Consider the following 17,812-nt stretch of genomic DNA (forward strand, 5'->3'; position numbering starts at 1 on the left):
ATTCTCTGCTGATTCTTTAAGAATTTAGGAATATTAACTAATTTAATTATTGCTATTTCTTATTTTAGTAACTTTTGAGTTCCAACAGAGAGCTAAATAATAATTATAGTATGTGAACTAATGTTTGTTATAAAAAATGAATAGTTGGTTGTCATTTTAAAAGTGGTGTACTTCACAAGTGGATTCTTGGATTTATTTTCAAGATACGTGGAAATCCATTTAAGCTTCATTTCTGCTTATGGATTAACAATCCAATGTTCTTTCTCCATTATTCTTGTCTCTGTTTTTAACAGCTGTTTTTAAATGCTAACAATAAGGTGGCAGACAAGAACGAGAAAGACCTGGCCAACAAATTACTGACAGAAATAAATGAGGACCAGGTATCTACAAAGCCTGCATCTTGTTTCAACTGAAGTCCAAAATCAATCAATGGGAGCAACTATTCCTGTACTTTTCTTTCTTTTGTCTTAAAATACACAAACATTATCTAATTCTAATCTAAATTATTTTTGAAAATTCTTCAAAGTAATTTTAATTTTTTAATCTAAAGTAAGTCTATTAATATCTTGGTAGTTAATATATATGATCAATAGCATTCCACCTGTGTATGTGTATGTTCTTTTTAGTATGAGGAGATACAGAGTACAGGAATGGGATCCCACTATCAATGCTGTCCACCTGGTGGTGACTTCTTATTTTTGGGGCTTCCTTTTCTAAACATTGTGGTGTATTGGGATTTTAGGGCTTTGTTTGTGAAAATGTATGATCAGTTTTAATATATTGATTCTTTGCTTCTTGTTGACAAATAATGATTATAATTCAATGGACAGCCTGAATCTTGGAGGAAGGGAAGAAGATGCCGAACTCTTTGAGTCTAAATTTAGAATAAGGCTTAACTTTTTTCTTTTCTAAATATTCAACTCTGTATAAGGTAGAAATATAATAGTTATGTTGCTTTTTATAATACATTAGGTAATTTAGTTTGGTTAGACCACCTACAAAGTTGCTTTGTCATTTTCTTTTGCCCAAAAATGTTTGTGAATGAGCTTACATGATGTCATTATCTTAATGTTCAGGTTTATAAATAGAGCTGTGATATAGAGAAGGACATAATAATCTCTCATTTTTCTGTTCTGGATGTGCAATATCAATTACAGAGTATTGTTTTAGATTTCTCTGAATTAGTCCCTCTTAAGGCCTTCTTATAGATTAATAAAATAGTTATAATAGTCTTCTGAGAGGTTTATGCTAGTATTTCTAATTTTAGGTACTGTGATGCCTAGTCCTCTTAGACAGAGTCTAGGCAAGATCTTTTTTGTATGAAATTCTGTATGCAGAATGTTTAATGCATATTATGTTTGTTAAATATATAATGTTTAATAAACAAAGAAGATCAAGATATCAGCTTAAATAACTTTCCTGAAAGTGTTAGAGCTTGGTTTAAAACAACAAAGATCAAATCAGTCCCCTTGTACTTAAATCTTTTTTAGGGGAGGGAGAGAGGAATATCCTCTTTGGGGAGTGACTAGCTTCAAGTCATAGTAATATATTCCCCAAAACAAATTTTGGGGACTCTTAGATTTTACAACTTTCTAGTCCTTATGTTATGCTTTTGTGGTTGATGATTAGTGTTAAGGTTTTTAAAAAATATTATTGAGTTTATATTTGTTTTTGGTTTTTTGGTTTTTTTTTTACTATAAATCCACTGATCTGAAATTTAACACATCTCTTTTTTATGATGAAGTTTAAACCAAAATAGGCAAAACAACTTTTGCATTAAAGGTTACTTTCTCAAAAACATGATGGTGCTTACAGATATATACTTCATTTTCTGTTCTGCTTCAAATTCTGTATTTTATGTAAAAATAGATACACTTTATTGTTTGCATGTGTGACTGATTGGTGCATGCACATATCATTTCAGGATTTGGAAACTAAGTAGACAAGACTATTTTAGACATCTCATTATACAAGCTAATGAAATTTAAATGTAGGAAGTTAATGTGTATTTTTAAGGAAGATTAAAACATAATAGAATTTCCAGTGATAGACCTCCCTCCCTTCCTCTTGAGATTGTCCATTTTAAAATAAAAAGCATGTATTAAGCTTGGTGTTTTGTGTGGTTGATCCCCTCTCCCCCCAAAAAAACACATTTTAATGTAATGAGTGAATGTAACCCTATCCTTCTTGACATATGGCTTATTTTCTCTCAAGTCGGTAACTTTTCTTGCAGGTTCTATATTGTCTGAGAAATCAATTTTATTGAAAGAGGAATGTATTGCATGTTAAGTAATTATTTTTTCAGGTTTTCAGAACAAAGGTTTCCTAACTGAATATAAACCTTGACTACATTTATTAATTTCTTGCTTTTCCCCCCTCTGGTAGGCATTTCAGGGACAGTTGGATTGTTTGGCTGTATCAACCATTCAGGCTTTGACAGCAGTAATGAACAAATCTCCAGCTGCTAAGGTGAAACATATTCCTAAGTTCTAAAAATGTTATCTTAGATTTATGAGTTTTCAATATATAATTCCCAAAGTCATGTAGGAAAGTGTAATGCATAAAGTTTCATGCCTGAAATGAAATAGTTCACAAAATATCTCATCTTAGTGTAGGAGTTATTTTTTCTGATAATTTTAAAGACAGATGCCTGTGATCACTGCTTTGGGATTAAGACATTGATGACTAAACTGCAAGCTAGTAAGGATTTACAGTGTCAGTCAACGCATGGGAAGAGCACTGGTTTTGAAATGGTGAAGTGATTTTTTTAAGTGATTTTATGTAGTTCATTTAAAGAATTAAATTTCATATTATAGTTTTTTTATTAATAAAATAATCACACTTGCACTATTTGGTCATTTCTGACTGATGAGGACATGGACATTTTTTACACGTCAATAGCCCTATCAATTCTGGACTTGTTTTTCCATATGGCCATGGAAACTTTGCTTCTTTGGTTATAGTCACTTAGTATTTTCTTTTTCTTCTCATTTGTTTTACTACCACTGACTCTCTCCTGCTATCCGTTTATGCTGATTTTGTGCTAGTAGTTTCCTCCTTGAGTAGTTTTAAAGATAGTGAGATCATCTATATAAAGTGGTCAGCATAGTGCCAGGCACATGGTAAGTGTTTAAAATGTTATTGTCTATTGTTATTACCACTAGAGGCCCTGTGCACGAAAATTCATGCACTCGGGTGGGGGGGGGGTCCCTCAGTTGGCCTGCGCCCTCTCGCAGTCCGGGACCCCTTGGGAGATGTCCGACTGACAGCTTATGCCCGCTCCCCCAGGGGATTGGGCCTAAGCTGGCAGTCAGACATCCCTCTGGCAGCCTGGGAGCCCTTGGGGGATGTCCACCTGTGGCGAGCAGGCCTAAGGCATTAGTTGGATATCCTTTGCACTGCTGCGGAGGTGGGAGAGGCTCCTGCCACCGCTGCTGCCCTGGCCAGCCATGAGCCGGCTTCTGGCTGAGCGGCGCTCTCCCTGTGGAAGCGCACTGACCACCAGGGGGCAGCTCCTGCATTGAGCATCTGCCCCCTGGTGGTCAGTGCCCATCATAGCAACCGGTTGTTCCTGGTCATTCTGCCATTAGGGTCAATTTGCATATTACCCTTTTATTATATAGGGTATTATATAGGATTTACTTTTTTATCCATCACCTCTAATATGCTTTATGCCTCAATTACCTTCCTAGTACCAGAAAGGAATGAATTATTCCTTGTTCCCTGAGCCATGCCTTCAGTTGTATTCCACTCTTTGTTGTTTTTTTGTTAGGGGACTAACTTTTGCCTTATATTCTTGTTATATATGAATCTTGGTTAGATTCCTGCTGGATAGGCTTTTACAACTGTTTCAGGCTGGCTTGGGAATGTAATCTTCATTTACAACAGTTTCTGTAAGGAAAAAGATCATTTCAAGTTCTAAGTATTTTGGTGTATGAGTATAATGGATTGCTTGTATTGTATTTAAAAAATACCTTTTGAAAAGATTTTCTACCCTTGATTCTCCTCCCCAGTCTTACTTATTTTGTTTAAATCTTTTGATATTATGAGTATATACACTGAGTGGCCAGATTATTATGATCTCTGAACGTATAATAATCTGGCCACTCAGTGCATATCCTATATAATAAAAGGCTAATACGCAAATGGTCCCCTCGACCAGGAGTTCGACCAGCAGGCAGGCCGGCCAACCGCCCATGTCCCTTCCCCCTGGCAAGGCTGGCCGGACCCTACCCATGCATGAATTCATGCACTGGGCCTCTAATATATACATATATACACACACACACACACACACACACACACACACACACACACACTTAGTGGCCAGGTTATTATGTGTTCAGAGATCATAATAATCTGGCCACTCAGTGTATATTTCTGCCTACTTTACTGGACCAGTTTAGTGTTGCTAGTTTTTTTGTGTGTCTCACTAGTTCATACATGTGGTTTAGACCTTACTAGAATGAACTCAGTGTTCCAGTTAATTCAGACCCTTTAGATCAGGGGTGGGGAACCTTTTTTCTGCCAAGGGCTATTTGGATATTTAAAACATCATTCCAGGACCTTATAAATATCAACTTAAAAATTAGCCTGCTATATTTGGTCAGACAATTAACTTATCCCTAATGCCTTAGCAGGGCCAGACCAAATGATTCCATGGACCTTATATGGCCTGCAGGCCAGACGTTCTCCACCCATGCTTTAGATACAAAGAGTCAAAAGAAAACTACCCAGTGTGTTTTTTTTTGGCCACTACTCAAAATTGCCAGGACTCTTTCGTCCTTTGAGGCTGCTATCTGACTCCTGTTATTCTCAAATTCTCCTTATTTTTTCTCCATTTTTATTTTGACTTAATATAATACTGCCGTAATTATAAATCAAGTGAAGAAAGTGTCATGTAACCTAACCTGTAAAATACGTTAATTTTATGATACACAACTATTTGCTATTTTTTTTTTTTTTACATTTTGGTAGATTATTGTAACATTGTATTCCAGAAGGTATATGGAGTTTATTTTAAGATGAAGACATGTGATTTGAGAAAACAGAAATGTTAAACTCATGATTTTTTAAAATATTAAGTTTATTAGCTTAAATGGATATTACTCAACATTTAAAAAATATTCCAGCAAATTTGGTCTTTGAAAATATGCTTTGATGTATTTATTTTCCCTCCCCTAGGAAGTATTTAAAGAAAGAATTGGTTATGCACATATGTTTGAAGTATTAAAGTCCCTGGGTCAGCCATCACTGGAACTACTTAAAGAACTTATGAATATGGTGAGTTTTTAGCTCTATTAAAAAAAGTTCTGTTATCTCCATATCAAAGATGGTAACTAACCTTTTATCTCTTCTGTTGCTTTACAGGCTGTAGAGGGTGACCACACTTCAGTTGGGATTTTGGGCATTAGTAATGTCCAGCCTCTCTTGCTTCTTATCCAGTGGCTTCCTGAGCTAGAATCCCAAGACCTGCAGATCTTCATCTCTGATTGGCTGAAAAGAATTTGTTGTATTAATAGGCAGAGTCGAACTACGTGTGTCAATTCAAACATGGGAATTAGAATCATTGAAACCCTTGATTCCCATTCTTCCCTTCATCGAACTTGTGCTGAGAACCTGATTGCTCTCCATGGTTCCTTGGGGAGTCAGTCAGTGAGCTCAGAAGAAATCCGTCGACTACTAAGATTGCTGAGAGTGGATGAATCTGAGTATATACACCCTTATACTACTCCTGTGACTCGAGCAATCCTGACAATGGCCCGAAAACAAAGTCTAGAGAGTGCACTGCAGTATTTCAATTTGTCACATAGTATGGCAGGAATTTCTGTGCCTTCCATACAGAAATGGCCAGGGTCTGCCTTTTCCTTCAATGCTTGGTTTTGCTTAGATCAGGATCAGTTGACTCTTGGCAATGCTAACAAAGGAGGAAAAAGAAAACAGTTGTACAGGTACTGGTACAAGTTATGGAATATAAGTGAATACTGTCATGGGATACATGCTGTGATTCTTAAAAAGCTTTTTCAAGCACCAATTTTTTATATATTTTTAATTTTTCAAAAATTTTATTTCTCAGGTAACTTGAATGAAAATGTCAGCAGTCCTTTCCCCCACAGCAGGGGTGTGTGTGTTTGTGTGTGTGTGTGTGTGTGTGTGTGTGTGTGTGTGTGTGTGTGTGTGTGTTGGAGTTCAAAAGCAGAAATGCAGCTCACGCATCTAGTTTTAAATGTACAAGTTACCTGAAGCTTCTTCATCCTTAGGGTGCATACAGTTTAATTATAGGTGCTTTGTTGCTTTCATAATATTAATTGTATATCTTAAATATTTTTCTAGTTAAGTTATGGAGATTAGTTTGAAAACAAGTTCCATCTTAAAAATATTGTAAAAAAGGAGTAATAAATTTGAAATTGAATGGTAATCTCTATCCCACTGAAGGTGCTATGTAATTATATGAAGAACCACAAAACCTTTATTTACTAGTATGTACATCCAGAATTAGTTACTTCAGTAATCATTTTTATATGCCTTTGATTTTTAAGACCTTTATGCTTTCTGAATCTTATTTGGGCAAATTTTTAAGACTTGAAAGCTTATAGCTTTACTATTGTTTACTAACGGGATTCCACCTATAAGACTACCTTTTATAATTTACTCAACTCTTATGTCCCCCCAAAAGACTTAAAAAATATTGTTGAAGCAAGGTTGAACTGACATGTGATAATAGAATATTAGCCACAACTTGTTTGATAAAGATATTCATGATGATGTTATGGTTTTTTGTGCCTCAGTGATGATAAAACTGAAAACTGATTTTAAAAGTTCTGATAATATATATTTTTGTTAGCTTTTTTACAGGAAGTGGCATGGGTTTTGAAGCCTTTATTACCCATTCAGGTATGTTGGTTGTGGCCGTGTGCACGAAAAGAGAATATGCGACCGTTATGCTTCCTGATCACAGTTTCTGTGATTCTCTCTGGGTAAGGCTTTAGGGCAAATTTAACTTTTTTTTTTAAAATCTTTATTGTTGAAAGTATTACATATGTTCCCCTTTCCCCCCATTGACCCCTTCGTTTAACTTCTTGATTTTTTTTTTTCCTTTAAAAAGCACACATTTGGTGCATGTACATCAGGTGTTGTCATCTGCTTTTTTTGTTAATCCTCTCCCATTTTTTCCATTGATTTTTTGAAGGGAGGGTGGGAGGGGAGGGAGGGAGGGAGAGAGAGGGAGGGAGAGAGAGGGGAGAGAGAGAGAGAGAGAGAGAGAGAGAGAGAGAGAGAGAGAGACATTGATTGATCATTTGCCTCCTGCATGTGTCCCAACCGGGGCCAGGGATTGAACCTGCAACCCAGGTACATGCCCTTGACCAGACGAGATCCTTTGATGTGCGGGCCGTTGCTCTAATCACTAAGCAACATCAACTAAGGTGTCATCTCCTTTTTGAGAATCGATTAATTTTCACTTTCTATTCATGTTGAAGTTCATCTATAAGGAGGTTAATACTACTTATCATTATCATTGTAAATTTAGCAGTAATCATTTTTCTGCTAAAAAATAAAATGAAATGTTATTTCTTTGATGTGTTCTAGACCTAAATTTGATTTTTGAATTCTAATTTAAAATGACAACATAAATTGTTAAAAACTACATTTCTGTTGCTGCTCTTAAAATATAAAATGCTTCTCATTAGAAAAAATTGATTCTAAAGAATACTCATAGACTTGGAAAATGCAGAAAAGATACTATGTAACAGTTGTGTATAGATTTTCTAGAATATATGTAAGTGCTTTTATAGTACTTCAGGCAAGTTATTATTTAAGATCATTTTTTTAAAAAAAACCATTTTTATTGATTTCAGAGAGAAAGGGAGACGGAGAGAGAGAGAAACCTCGATGAGAGAGAATCATTGATCAGCTGCCTCTTGCACACCCCCTACTGGGATCGAGCCCACAACCTGGGAATGTGCCCTGACGGGAATCAAACTGACCTCCTGGTTCATAGGTCGGCGCTCAGCCACTGAGCCACACCAGCCGGGCAAGGTCATCATTTTAATCAGCATTTAGTCATGCTTAAACTTAATATTCTGCTGTTCACACAAACTAGTTAGAGAGTACTAAATACTCTGAAAACATTGTCATTCGAAAAATTTAATGTGATTTTTCACCTTTTAAATATATGTTTTACTTTACCAGCACAACATAACCATTGTTCACATGCCTGGAAAAAGGCCCTTTGGTCAGAGCCTTGTCTCTATCTACGATAATGGACAGCAGAAGGTCTCTGCCCCTCTCAGATTTCCTGCTATGAATGAAGTAAGCACATCTAACCTACTCTTTATAGGACCAATTGATTGAGAATTCTTGAAAATTTTCAGTTTAATGTAGAAGGTTCTCTTTATTCTAAATATGTGCCCATAAATTTTAATGTTTCCTGTATACCAAGATATAGTAGGTTAATATTTAATTCAGTTAGCCTGTCATCATTAGATGAAGTGAGACAACATGTAATAAAAACAATTCAAGGAAGAAATAAATGTAATTAAAGATTTAGAGAAAACCAAACCACAACTTACAACAGCCAAAGGAAAACCAAAAAAAATGAAGAGAGCAGAGCAAAGGATCCTTTAATAAAGCTCTCCAACTATACGAAATACAAACTGTTATGATGAACTTGTTTCATTTTCCAGGGAATTTGAAAAATAATGAAGAAACTTGACATCTTCACATTATAGTTGGAATTTATTTTCTAGGGTGACTCTCAAAGAATATTAGTGCAAAATTTCTTTGAAAGTATTTGAATAATTTTGAAAGGGTCTTTTCTGAAGGTAATGGAATGGATTAGATTGCTTCCCGAGTCCTAGGATTCTAGTAATTTCTTGTTGCTGTTTATCTCAATGACCATTTCAGGGTAACCTGTAATTGGCATTATTTTACTGATGTATAATTCTCTGTTTATAAATTTGAAGGGGGGAAAGGAGTTTTCTCTATTTCATAATTTAGTAAAGTTGTTAAAATTTTGTTCATATACACTCATTAAAAAGTAAAAATTTGCAAAAGGGTATAAAGTGAGATTATAAAAGTAATGCATCCAAATCAAGTAGGTCTAAGGTAACATCTGTAATGTTCTCTTATGTGTACACATGCGTACACATTCATGATCCGGCAGATGTATTTATTTGCTTAATTTTATGTACTGTTTCATTTTAAATATGAGGATTGAAATTTAATTAAAGGAGTGTAATTTGTTTTGTTTCTTAATTTTTAGCCTTTTATTTCTTGCTGCATTGGTTCAGCTGGGCAAAGAACCACCACTCCTCCACCATCCCAAATCCCAGATCCACCTTTTTCTTCTCCCATTACCCCTCATCGGACATCATTTGGTGGAATTCTGTCATCAGCCTCCTGGGGAGGAACAATTGAAAAATCAAAATTGATGACCAAATTGATATCTGCGGGAACCCAGGACAGTGAATGGGGATGCCCCACATCCCTGGAGGGTCAGCTAGGGTCTGTTATCATCTTCTATGAAGCAATACAGCCTCCTCAGGTGAAGGCATTATATTTAGCAGGTGCGTATATTAATCTTCATACTGTTTAATTAAACTTAGTTTTTTCTGTTGCCTAAGTTTGAAAGGTATATTTGTTTTAATTGAAGCTTAAAGGGAAGGAAAAAAACACACCTCTCACACACCATACTTCCCCCTCCCCCCCCTGGCATTATTGAAATGTTATTGACATATAACATATGTACATTTAAGGTATACTATGTGATGAGTTAATACACATATATATTGCACAATGATTGCCGTGGTAGTTCACACCTCCTTCCATTCACAGAATTACAATTTTTCATATGTGTTAATATTTAAGATCTTGCTGAACTTTCAAGTGTATTACATAGCATTCTTATTTTAATAATTGCATTATAGTTATTTTCAAAATTATAACTGTATTTTAGTAGATTGTTCAGGAGTTAAGCCTTAAGTAGCCATGTATATTAACTCTGCAGAATAACTTATTATTTGTCAAAATTTCTTTTTTAGATTACATGGGAGATTTGAGATGAATGAAAATGTCCAAACTCTCAAAATTTAGAACCTTTTCATTACTTTAAAACTCACCAAAGTATTTGAAGTTGAGCATTATAATCCAAATAAATTCCAAATTAATAAGTCATTTAGTGCAATTATCACAGCTCTATAGTTTTGATTTTATTCTTATAATTTTTTCCTAGTTATAATTCTGCTCTTGTAAATAATAATTATTTTTAATATAGTATTCATAATGATTGTTCTTAATTGCTGCATATTATATTGGATTCATAATGCATGATTTTACTTAGGCTGTTAATAATTTTGAATATTGATATAAACATAAATATTTAATACTAGAGGCTCAGTGCACAAAATTCAGCCCAGCCTACACCCTCTCCAATCGGGGACCCCTGTGGGATCGGGCCTAAACCGGCAGTAGGACTGGCTCCTAACCGCTCACCTGCCTGCCTGCCTGCCTGATTGCCCCTAACCACCTCTGCCTATCTGCCTGATCACCCCTAACTGCTTCCCTGCCGGCCTGATCACCCCCAACTGCTGTCCCCTGCCTGCCTGATTGCCCCCAACTGCTCTCCCCTGCCTGCCTGATCACCCCCAATTGCCCTCCCCTGCCGGCCTGATCGCCCCCAACTGCTCTCCCCTGCTGACCTGGTTGCTCCCAACAGCCCTCCCCTGCCGGTCTGGTTGCCGCCAATGGCCCTCCCCTGCCAGTCTGGTCGCCCCCAATGGCCCTCTCCTGCTGGCCTGATCTGGCCCCCGATGGCCCTCCCCTGCCGGCCTGGTCGCCCCCAACTGCCCTCCCCTGCCAGCCTGATCTCGCCCCCAACTGTCCTCCCCTGCCAGCCTAATCACCCCTAATGGCTTTGTCCGGAAGGAAGTTGGACATCTGGAAGATGGCCGGTCAACCCAGTCTAATTAGCATAGTACCCTTTTATTAGTATAGATAGATTATATAGGATAGGATTGCTTAAATGGTGGGGGAAGTCTTTTTCAGCAGGGGGAGATGCTCTTTGCAGACAAAAATACATAATCCCTATATCTGGACTTATAGCCAGCCATATGCATTGTACTACCAAACCGGTTATTAAAAAATTGAACCGGTTTCTTACACCTTACACCAAACAGCTATTGCCCTTAAAACCCCTCCTCAGCACCCACCTTAGGTTCTGCCTTCACAGTTCACCCAGATTAGGTTCTGATTGGTTGGTTTCTATGCCAGTCAGCATCAAAGCTCCACCTCTTAGGCAGCCATTGGCTCCTCGCAGTTCACCCAGATTTGGTTCTGATTGGTTGGTTTCTATGCCAGTCAGTGTCAAAAGTTCCACCTCCTAGGCAGCCATTGGCTCTTCTGGGAAATTCAGAATGGCCCTGCTGACAGCTGTCTCTCTCTCTCTGGGCCTGTCTCCAGGCCTGATCTGCAACCTCCGCAGCAGCTGCTGATCAGGCCCTGTCTTTCTCTCTCTCTGGGCCTTGCCAGCAACCGAGGCAGCTGTTGCTAAGGACCTGCCTCTCTCTCTGGGCCTGTTCTACAGTTGCTGCAGCAGCGGTGAGGTCGTTAGGCCTCCAGCCCGGCCCCAGGCCGGAGGCTAACAACCTCACCGTGCCCACCTCTCCCCGCCATCCCACCCGCCCTCCTGCCACCAGCCTTTTGGGCCGTGGTGGAGGGACTGAGAGGTGCTCCATGCACTTACTGGTCACCGGTCGTCCGTCTGATCATTTAGGTCATGACGGCCCTAGGCTGCTATTAGTATAGATGAACTGTTGTACTTACTGTTTTTTTCTTATTTTGATGGATTTACTTATGATAAAATTCCAGGATAAATATTCAAAGTGTGCATATTATGGCTCTCAATACATATTATCCAATCAGCTTCCAAAAGATATATATAGTCCTTACCAGTAATGCATGAGTATACCAGATTCATCACAGCCTCATTAAAGTGGAATGGTCAATACTGTTTCCTCCATTTTTTAATGTAAAATGGAAACAGTTTTAATTGTATTTCTTTGATTTGATTTGATTTTTTTATTAGTAAAGAGTTTTGTCCTGCTCATTTGTTATTCCATTTCTATGATATCTATTCAGATATATTAAAAATGATATAAAAATAAAGTATATTTTGGCTAGTGTGTTTTAACTGTGTTATATGAGTAGCTTGAAACAGCTCAATTTAAAATTTTGTTCTGATTACACAGAACCAAAGAGGCCAGATCTATTCAATGATATGTGTGTGTGTGTGTGTTTGTGTGTATAAATAATTTTTAGGTCCAAACTGTTTAAGCCCTTGGAAGTTTCAAGAGTCTGACATGGTGGACCTGCCTGGTAATGTCCTCCTTCACTACACTGCAAAGGTCAGAGTAAATTCATGGATTGTTTATCTGGTTGTAACTAACTATGCTATCTATGAACTAGAATTCCTTTTTAAATTACTTTTGTCATTTCAGTGGGTAATTGAGAAGGGGCTTGAATTGCCATTAAAAATTAATAATTTTCAAAGGAAGATGAGAAGCATTAAAAATAAAGATGCACCTCTCATCTACAGTTTAAAGTGATCATTAGTCATCCCAATAGTATGAATAGGAATAGCTGTAATGGGAATTTGTACAAATGAATCAACTTCAGTAAGTGAAACTGTTTAAATGTGTTTTTCCCCCTACTTTTTTGGAAGGAGCGAGAAAACAGAATTGCTCAGCATTTGCTTTGTTAATTTTTAAAATATGATGTTAGAAAACGAATACAAAAAAGGAAATGTTTACTTAGGATGGAGAAAAAAGCAACCACCTATAAGCATACCATGCTTAGTCATTTTTCCCTTGGACAAAAGGTCAGCAAGGACCAAGTGAAAGAGATCAAAGGTAGAGCTGGGAGAAAGAAAAGGGAGAAGTTGCATAAACAAACTATCAGTTGCCCTCATTATATTCAATGTTACATTGACCAAGAAAATGCTTTTTCTGTGTTAGATTATACATTATAGAACTTTTTCCTAGTTTAGTCTTCTAGTTTAGTCTTCTGGCCATAATTTATTACTTTGAATACTCATTTGTTATATCTGGCCTAATAAAATTTACTTATCAGTTGGAATTTCCCCCTAACTTTTTATTTTGATTAATTTCAAATCTAGAGAGAATTTGAAAGAATTTGAGAGAATATGTAAGGTGAAGTCCTTTATACTCTTCACCTAAATTTGCCAATTATCAATGTTTTTAAAAAGGCAAAAAAGTCTTCTTGCATATATGGTTTAAAAGAAAAAAAAAAGTGAAACTATGTGGTTGGGGAGTGGTAAGTTCTAGCTATAGCTCATCTGTCAGATGGCAAGCAGCATGACCTGCATTTGATGAGTACTTTAGAATCTAGTCCCTGATTTTTTTTTTTAAATATATTTTATTGATTTTTACAGAGAGAAAGGGAGAGGGATAGAGAGTTAGAAACATCGAGAGAGAAACATCGATCAGCTGCCTCCTGCACACCCCCTACTGGGGATGTGCCCACAACCAAGGTACATGCCCTTGACCGGAATCGAACCTGGGACCTTTCAGTTCGCAGGCCAACGCTCTATCCACTGAGCCAAACCGGTTTCAGCTAGTCCCTGATTCTTATAAGAAACAATGAGAGACTAATAATACTAAACTTAATATTGTAGGCATCTTATAATTGACTATGCTATATACCTTTTAAAGTTATGGTGAAATGTTCCATCTATAGTTATGTTTTGTCTTCATTGTGCTTAGCTGTTTGCCATGTTTTTTATTTATTTATTTATTCTTAGGCCTGCAAAAATTCAATCTGTCTTGATTTATCTACTAATTGTTTGCATGGAAGGTTAACAGGAAACAAAGTAGTAAACTGGGACATTAAGGTAAGTTAATGATAAATGGTAGGCAACATATTTTGTAGGTTTACTGATTCTGTAGAAGGGTTTATGATTTAAGCACCACCAGATTTATTTGAATAATAAGTCACCGTTAAAATGTTTGCAGGATGAACAAATAAGTAGTTGAATGACTGATTTGCTTGAAATTTAGGTTTTAAACTATGCCGTCAGCTTAACAATTTTCATGATAAAAATATACTATCTTATTAATTGCTCCACTTGTTAAGGTATTTAATCCCTAAAACTATGTGGCAGATTTCAACCCCTTCTGGTCACTTTAACACCAATTGAATATGCTTATTCTTTCAGTAGAACAAATCGTTAGGATAATTCTTCCTGTGTAAAAATAAATCCATCAGTTAGTATTAATCCTCATGTTATTTCTGTGGTATAAATATTTATTTATTTATTTATTATTTCAGAGAGGAAGGGAGAAGGAGAGAGAGAAACATCAGTGATGAGAGAGTACCAATTATTGGCTGCCTCCTGCACCCCCCCTACTGGGGATCAAGCCCACAACCTGGGCATGTGCCCTGACCGGGAATCGAACCGTGACCTCCTGGTTCATAGGTTGACGCTCAACCACTGAACCACGCTAAATAGGCTATAAATCTTTCTTTCTCTTTGATTTTAAGAACAGATATCAGTTAGCATAATAAGATTTATGATATGCTTACCAATTTATAAGTTAACTTTGGCTGTCACTTGTAAGATTGGTTTTACAAGGCTTGTAAATGTGAAGAGGTTGTATACAAACTTTAGTTGGGTCTGCATGGCAGTTTAGAACATTTTAGCAATTCTTAATAGCTAATGTTATGTAGACTCACTATATGTCAGGCACCGAGCTTACTTAACCCCTGTAACAACTTTACAAAGTGGGAATTAATATCATCCTAATTTTAGAGATGATGAAACTGAGGCAGAGAAATTAGTAACGTGTCAGAGGATTTTGAATATATTTTGTTAAGCTATTCAAAATAGTCACTTTGAACTTTGGTTGAAGCCACCTACTCCGCCTATTTTGTTAAGTAAAAGTAGAGGAATCAGTCATATTTCTCCTGTCAAACATATTCTTTCTTTTTTTTTTTTCATTATTTGTTCCCCTGTTCATTATGCCTAATTGCCTTGTGACAGTTTCCTCTTACATCCTTAGTGTTACATTATAAAGTCAACTCATGTGGTCATGTTTAGATTGCCCGTTTGGAATTCCTAAACTTTGGAAAACGAAGGTGCAGTAAAAAGGACCTGGCTTAGTCTCTGTTGAGTATTGATTATGGTGACTTCTAAGGCTGCTCTTTAAAGCATATGCCGATACAAGGGTTCCTGTCGCTTAGATTGTCCCATACGTTGCCTAAAGATTTAGTAAATTATAACCTCATACATACTGTGTAGTTATCAAATGACAAAATTGTCCTTGTTTTAAAGATTAAAATATTATAATTTTCTTTTTCAGGACATCATAAACTGCATAGGTGGATTAAATGTACTCTTTCCTCTGTTGGAACAAATTAGCCACTTCAGTGAAGGACAGATTCCCGAAGGAATAAATGAAATAACAGTTTCTGAATTGATAACACCTGTAGAAGGAGATTGGGTGATACCGACCTCCACAAAGACATCAGGTATTAAGATGAAATTAATACAAAATAGTCATTGAAAAATTGGAGAATTAATTGAAAATAGATTAAGATGTCTATTAGGAAGAAACTTAACCATTTGTAGCTGAGGCAACCCATCTCTAATTTTACTAATGTTCAGAAAGTTTATAATATTTAGTCAGAAGACTTAAGATGTTGGTTTTACTCTTATCCCAAGTTTGTATTTTTAGTGGAAATATGACACCATTGTTAAATTTATGGTAGAGAAAATATTTACATGTGCATATAAGTATACAATATGCAATTGCTTCTTTCTCTGATATTTGTGTTCTGTAAGTGACCTTAGGAGGCAAATTTTTTTTTTTTAATATATTTTATTGATTTTTTACAGAGAGGAAGAGAGAGGGATAGAGAGCCAGAAACACATCGATGAGAGAGAAACATCGATCAGCTGCCTCTTGCACACCCCCTACTGGGGATGTGCCCGCAACCAAGGTACATGCCTTGACCGGAATCGAACCCGGGACCCTTGAGTCCGCAGGCCGATGCTCTATCCACTGAGCCAAACCGGTTTCGGCAGGAGGCAAATTTTTTAACCGGATTCTTTGTATATTACAATAGTCATTATGATAGAGAAAATATGATATAAAGTGATTAGAATGATTATGATAATTAATGGCATGTTCACAATTCCAGAGTCAAGACTAGAGAGAAGTTTAGTTGCAACATTTATCTTGATTGTGAAACACTTGATTCAAAGACATCCTATTAACCAGGACAATCTTATTCACTCCCATGGAGTTGCTACTCTTGGTGCCTTACTTCAGAAGGTGAGCTAGTCTAACATTATGTAGATGTGGCTGGTGATTGTAAATAGCAGTTAGTGTTGTAGGTTTTTCTTCCTAATAAGTAAATATTTTTTTTAAATTACACTATTACAGCTTGTTATATTAGTGCATATAATTTACTTCACAAGTAGATTTTAATAATCATTAAATCACCTTATACAAGAATTACTTACATAATAGGACCTTGTTTGTTACCTTTGTTATTTGGGATATGTGATTAATTCCTAACAGTAGGAAAATATGTTCTAGCATTACTTCTGAAAAATTGTCTTAAGTTGTTTACATTTTTCTAATCAACATTTTTATATTTAGTAGATATTCTGAATAAATTACTTGAAATTATAGCTTAATAATAATTATTTAAACTGAGCTTTACAGAAACCTTTTCTGTTTGGATTTCAGGTGCCAAGCACTTTGATGGATGTTAATGTATTGATGGCAATTCAATTACTAATTGAACAAGTATCATTAGAGAAAAATATGCAGCTCCTGCAACAAATGTATCAGTATTTACTTTTTGACTTTCATATTTGGAACCGTGGAGATTTTCCCTTTAGAATTGGTGAGAGCAGGCTGTTAGATACAATTTTATAGTTGTTTTAGAAATTTATAACTACATATATGACTTTATGATAGGTATATCATTTAAGAGTGAACTTTCTGTTTTAGGTCATATACAGTATCTTTCCACCATCATCAAAGACAGCAGGAGAGTTTTCAGAAAGAAGTATGGTGTGCAGTTTCTCCTAGATACCCTTAGGATTTATTATGGGTATGATGTCCTTATGCCTTCTCAGTTTGATATTTTCTGCCTGCTACTTGATTGGAATATCTAGGTATTTTATTTTCCAGCAATTCTAATATCCTTTAACTTCAGAGAGGCAGGATAGTGTGGAGGTCAAAATGAAAAACAATGAATCATATACTTTAGGTTTGAATCTTGTGTTTCATTAATTGACTAACCGTAGGCAAATTACTCAACTTTTTTGTGCTTAAGTTTTCTGTTCTGTGACAAGGATATAATAAAACTGAGATATCCTATGGTTGTTTTGAGGATTAAATTAAATGAATTAATAATGTATAAAGCACTTAGAATTGTGTCTGCTACATAGTGAGTGTTGCATAATATATACATTAATATCTTTGTCATTGAAACACCTAACTTCAAAAGGTTTCCTATTTAGAAAAAGAAGCCAAAGATACCATAGATTCTTCTTTTAAAAAATTAAATTTATTGGGATAACATTGGTTACTAACATTATGTTATGAGTATTAATAACATGGAAACATCTTTTTAAATTTAATTTTTTGTGTAAAAACTAGAGGCCCAGTGCATGAAATTCGTGCACTCGGGGGGGGGGGGGTGTCCCTCAGCCCGGCCTGTGCCCTCGCGCAGTCCAGGAGCCCTCGGGGGATCTCTGACTGCCATGGAGGTGGGAGAGGCT

At 36.3% G+C, this 17,812-nt stretch overlaps 1 protein-coding gene across 6 annotated transcripts in view; it reads left to right on the forward strand.

The window, feature by feature from the left end:
* NBEAL1 (neurobeachin like 1) overlaps positions 1-17,812 on the forward strand; it is a 142,506-nt gene that overhangs the window by 42,271 nt on the left and 82,423 nt on the right. For 5 of the 6 annotated variants that reach the window (XR_013814091.1, XM_079782313.1, XM_079782312.1 and 2 more), the window contains 13 exons: positions 294-380; positions 2,386-2,469; positions 5,185-5,283; positions 5,371-5,951; positions 6,845-6,977; positions 8,191-8,310; positions 9,263-9,566; positions 12,316-12,401; positions 13,817-13,906; positions 15,375-15,543; positions 16,216-16,349; positions 16,770-16,929; positions 17,037-17,139. Coding sequence is in view for 5 of the 6 variants with exons in the window: in XM_079782313.1 (XP_079638439.1) it covers positions 294-380; positions 2,386-2,469; positions 5,185-5,283; positions 5,371-5,951; positions 6,845-6,977; positions 8,191-8,310; positions 9,263-9,566; positions 12,316-12,401; positions 13,817-13,906; positions 15,375-15,543; positions 16,216-16,349; positions 16,770-16,929; positions 17,037-17,139 (2,150 nt within the window). In the remaining variant the exon portion in view is untranslated. The remainder of the gene's footprint in view (positions 1-293; positions 381-2,385; positions 2,470-5,184; positions 5,284-5,370; positions 5,952-6,844; positions 6,978-8,190; positions 8,311-9,262; positions 9,567-12,315; positions 12,402-13,816; positions 13,907-15,374; positions 15,544-16,215; positions 16,350-16,769; positions 16,930-17,036; positions 17,140-17,812) is intronic. The other variant, XM_079782316.1, reaches the window with a different exon arrangement.

Source organism: Cnephaeus nilssonii, assembly GCF_951640355.1.
Source record: "Cnephaeus nilssonii genome assembly, chromosome: 10".
In the NCBI taxonomy this organism is placed as follows: Eukaryota; Metazoa; Chordata; class Mammalia; order Chiroptera; family Vespertilionidae; genus Cnephaeus; species Cnephaeus nilssonii.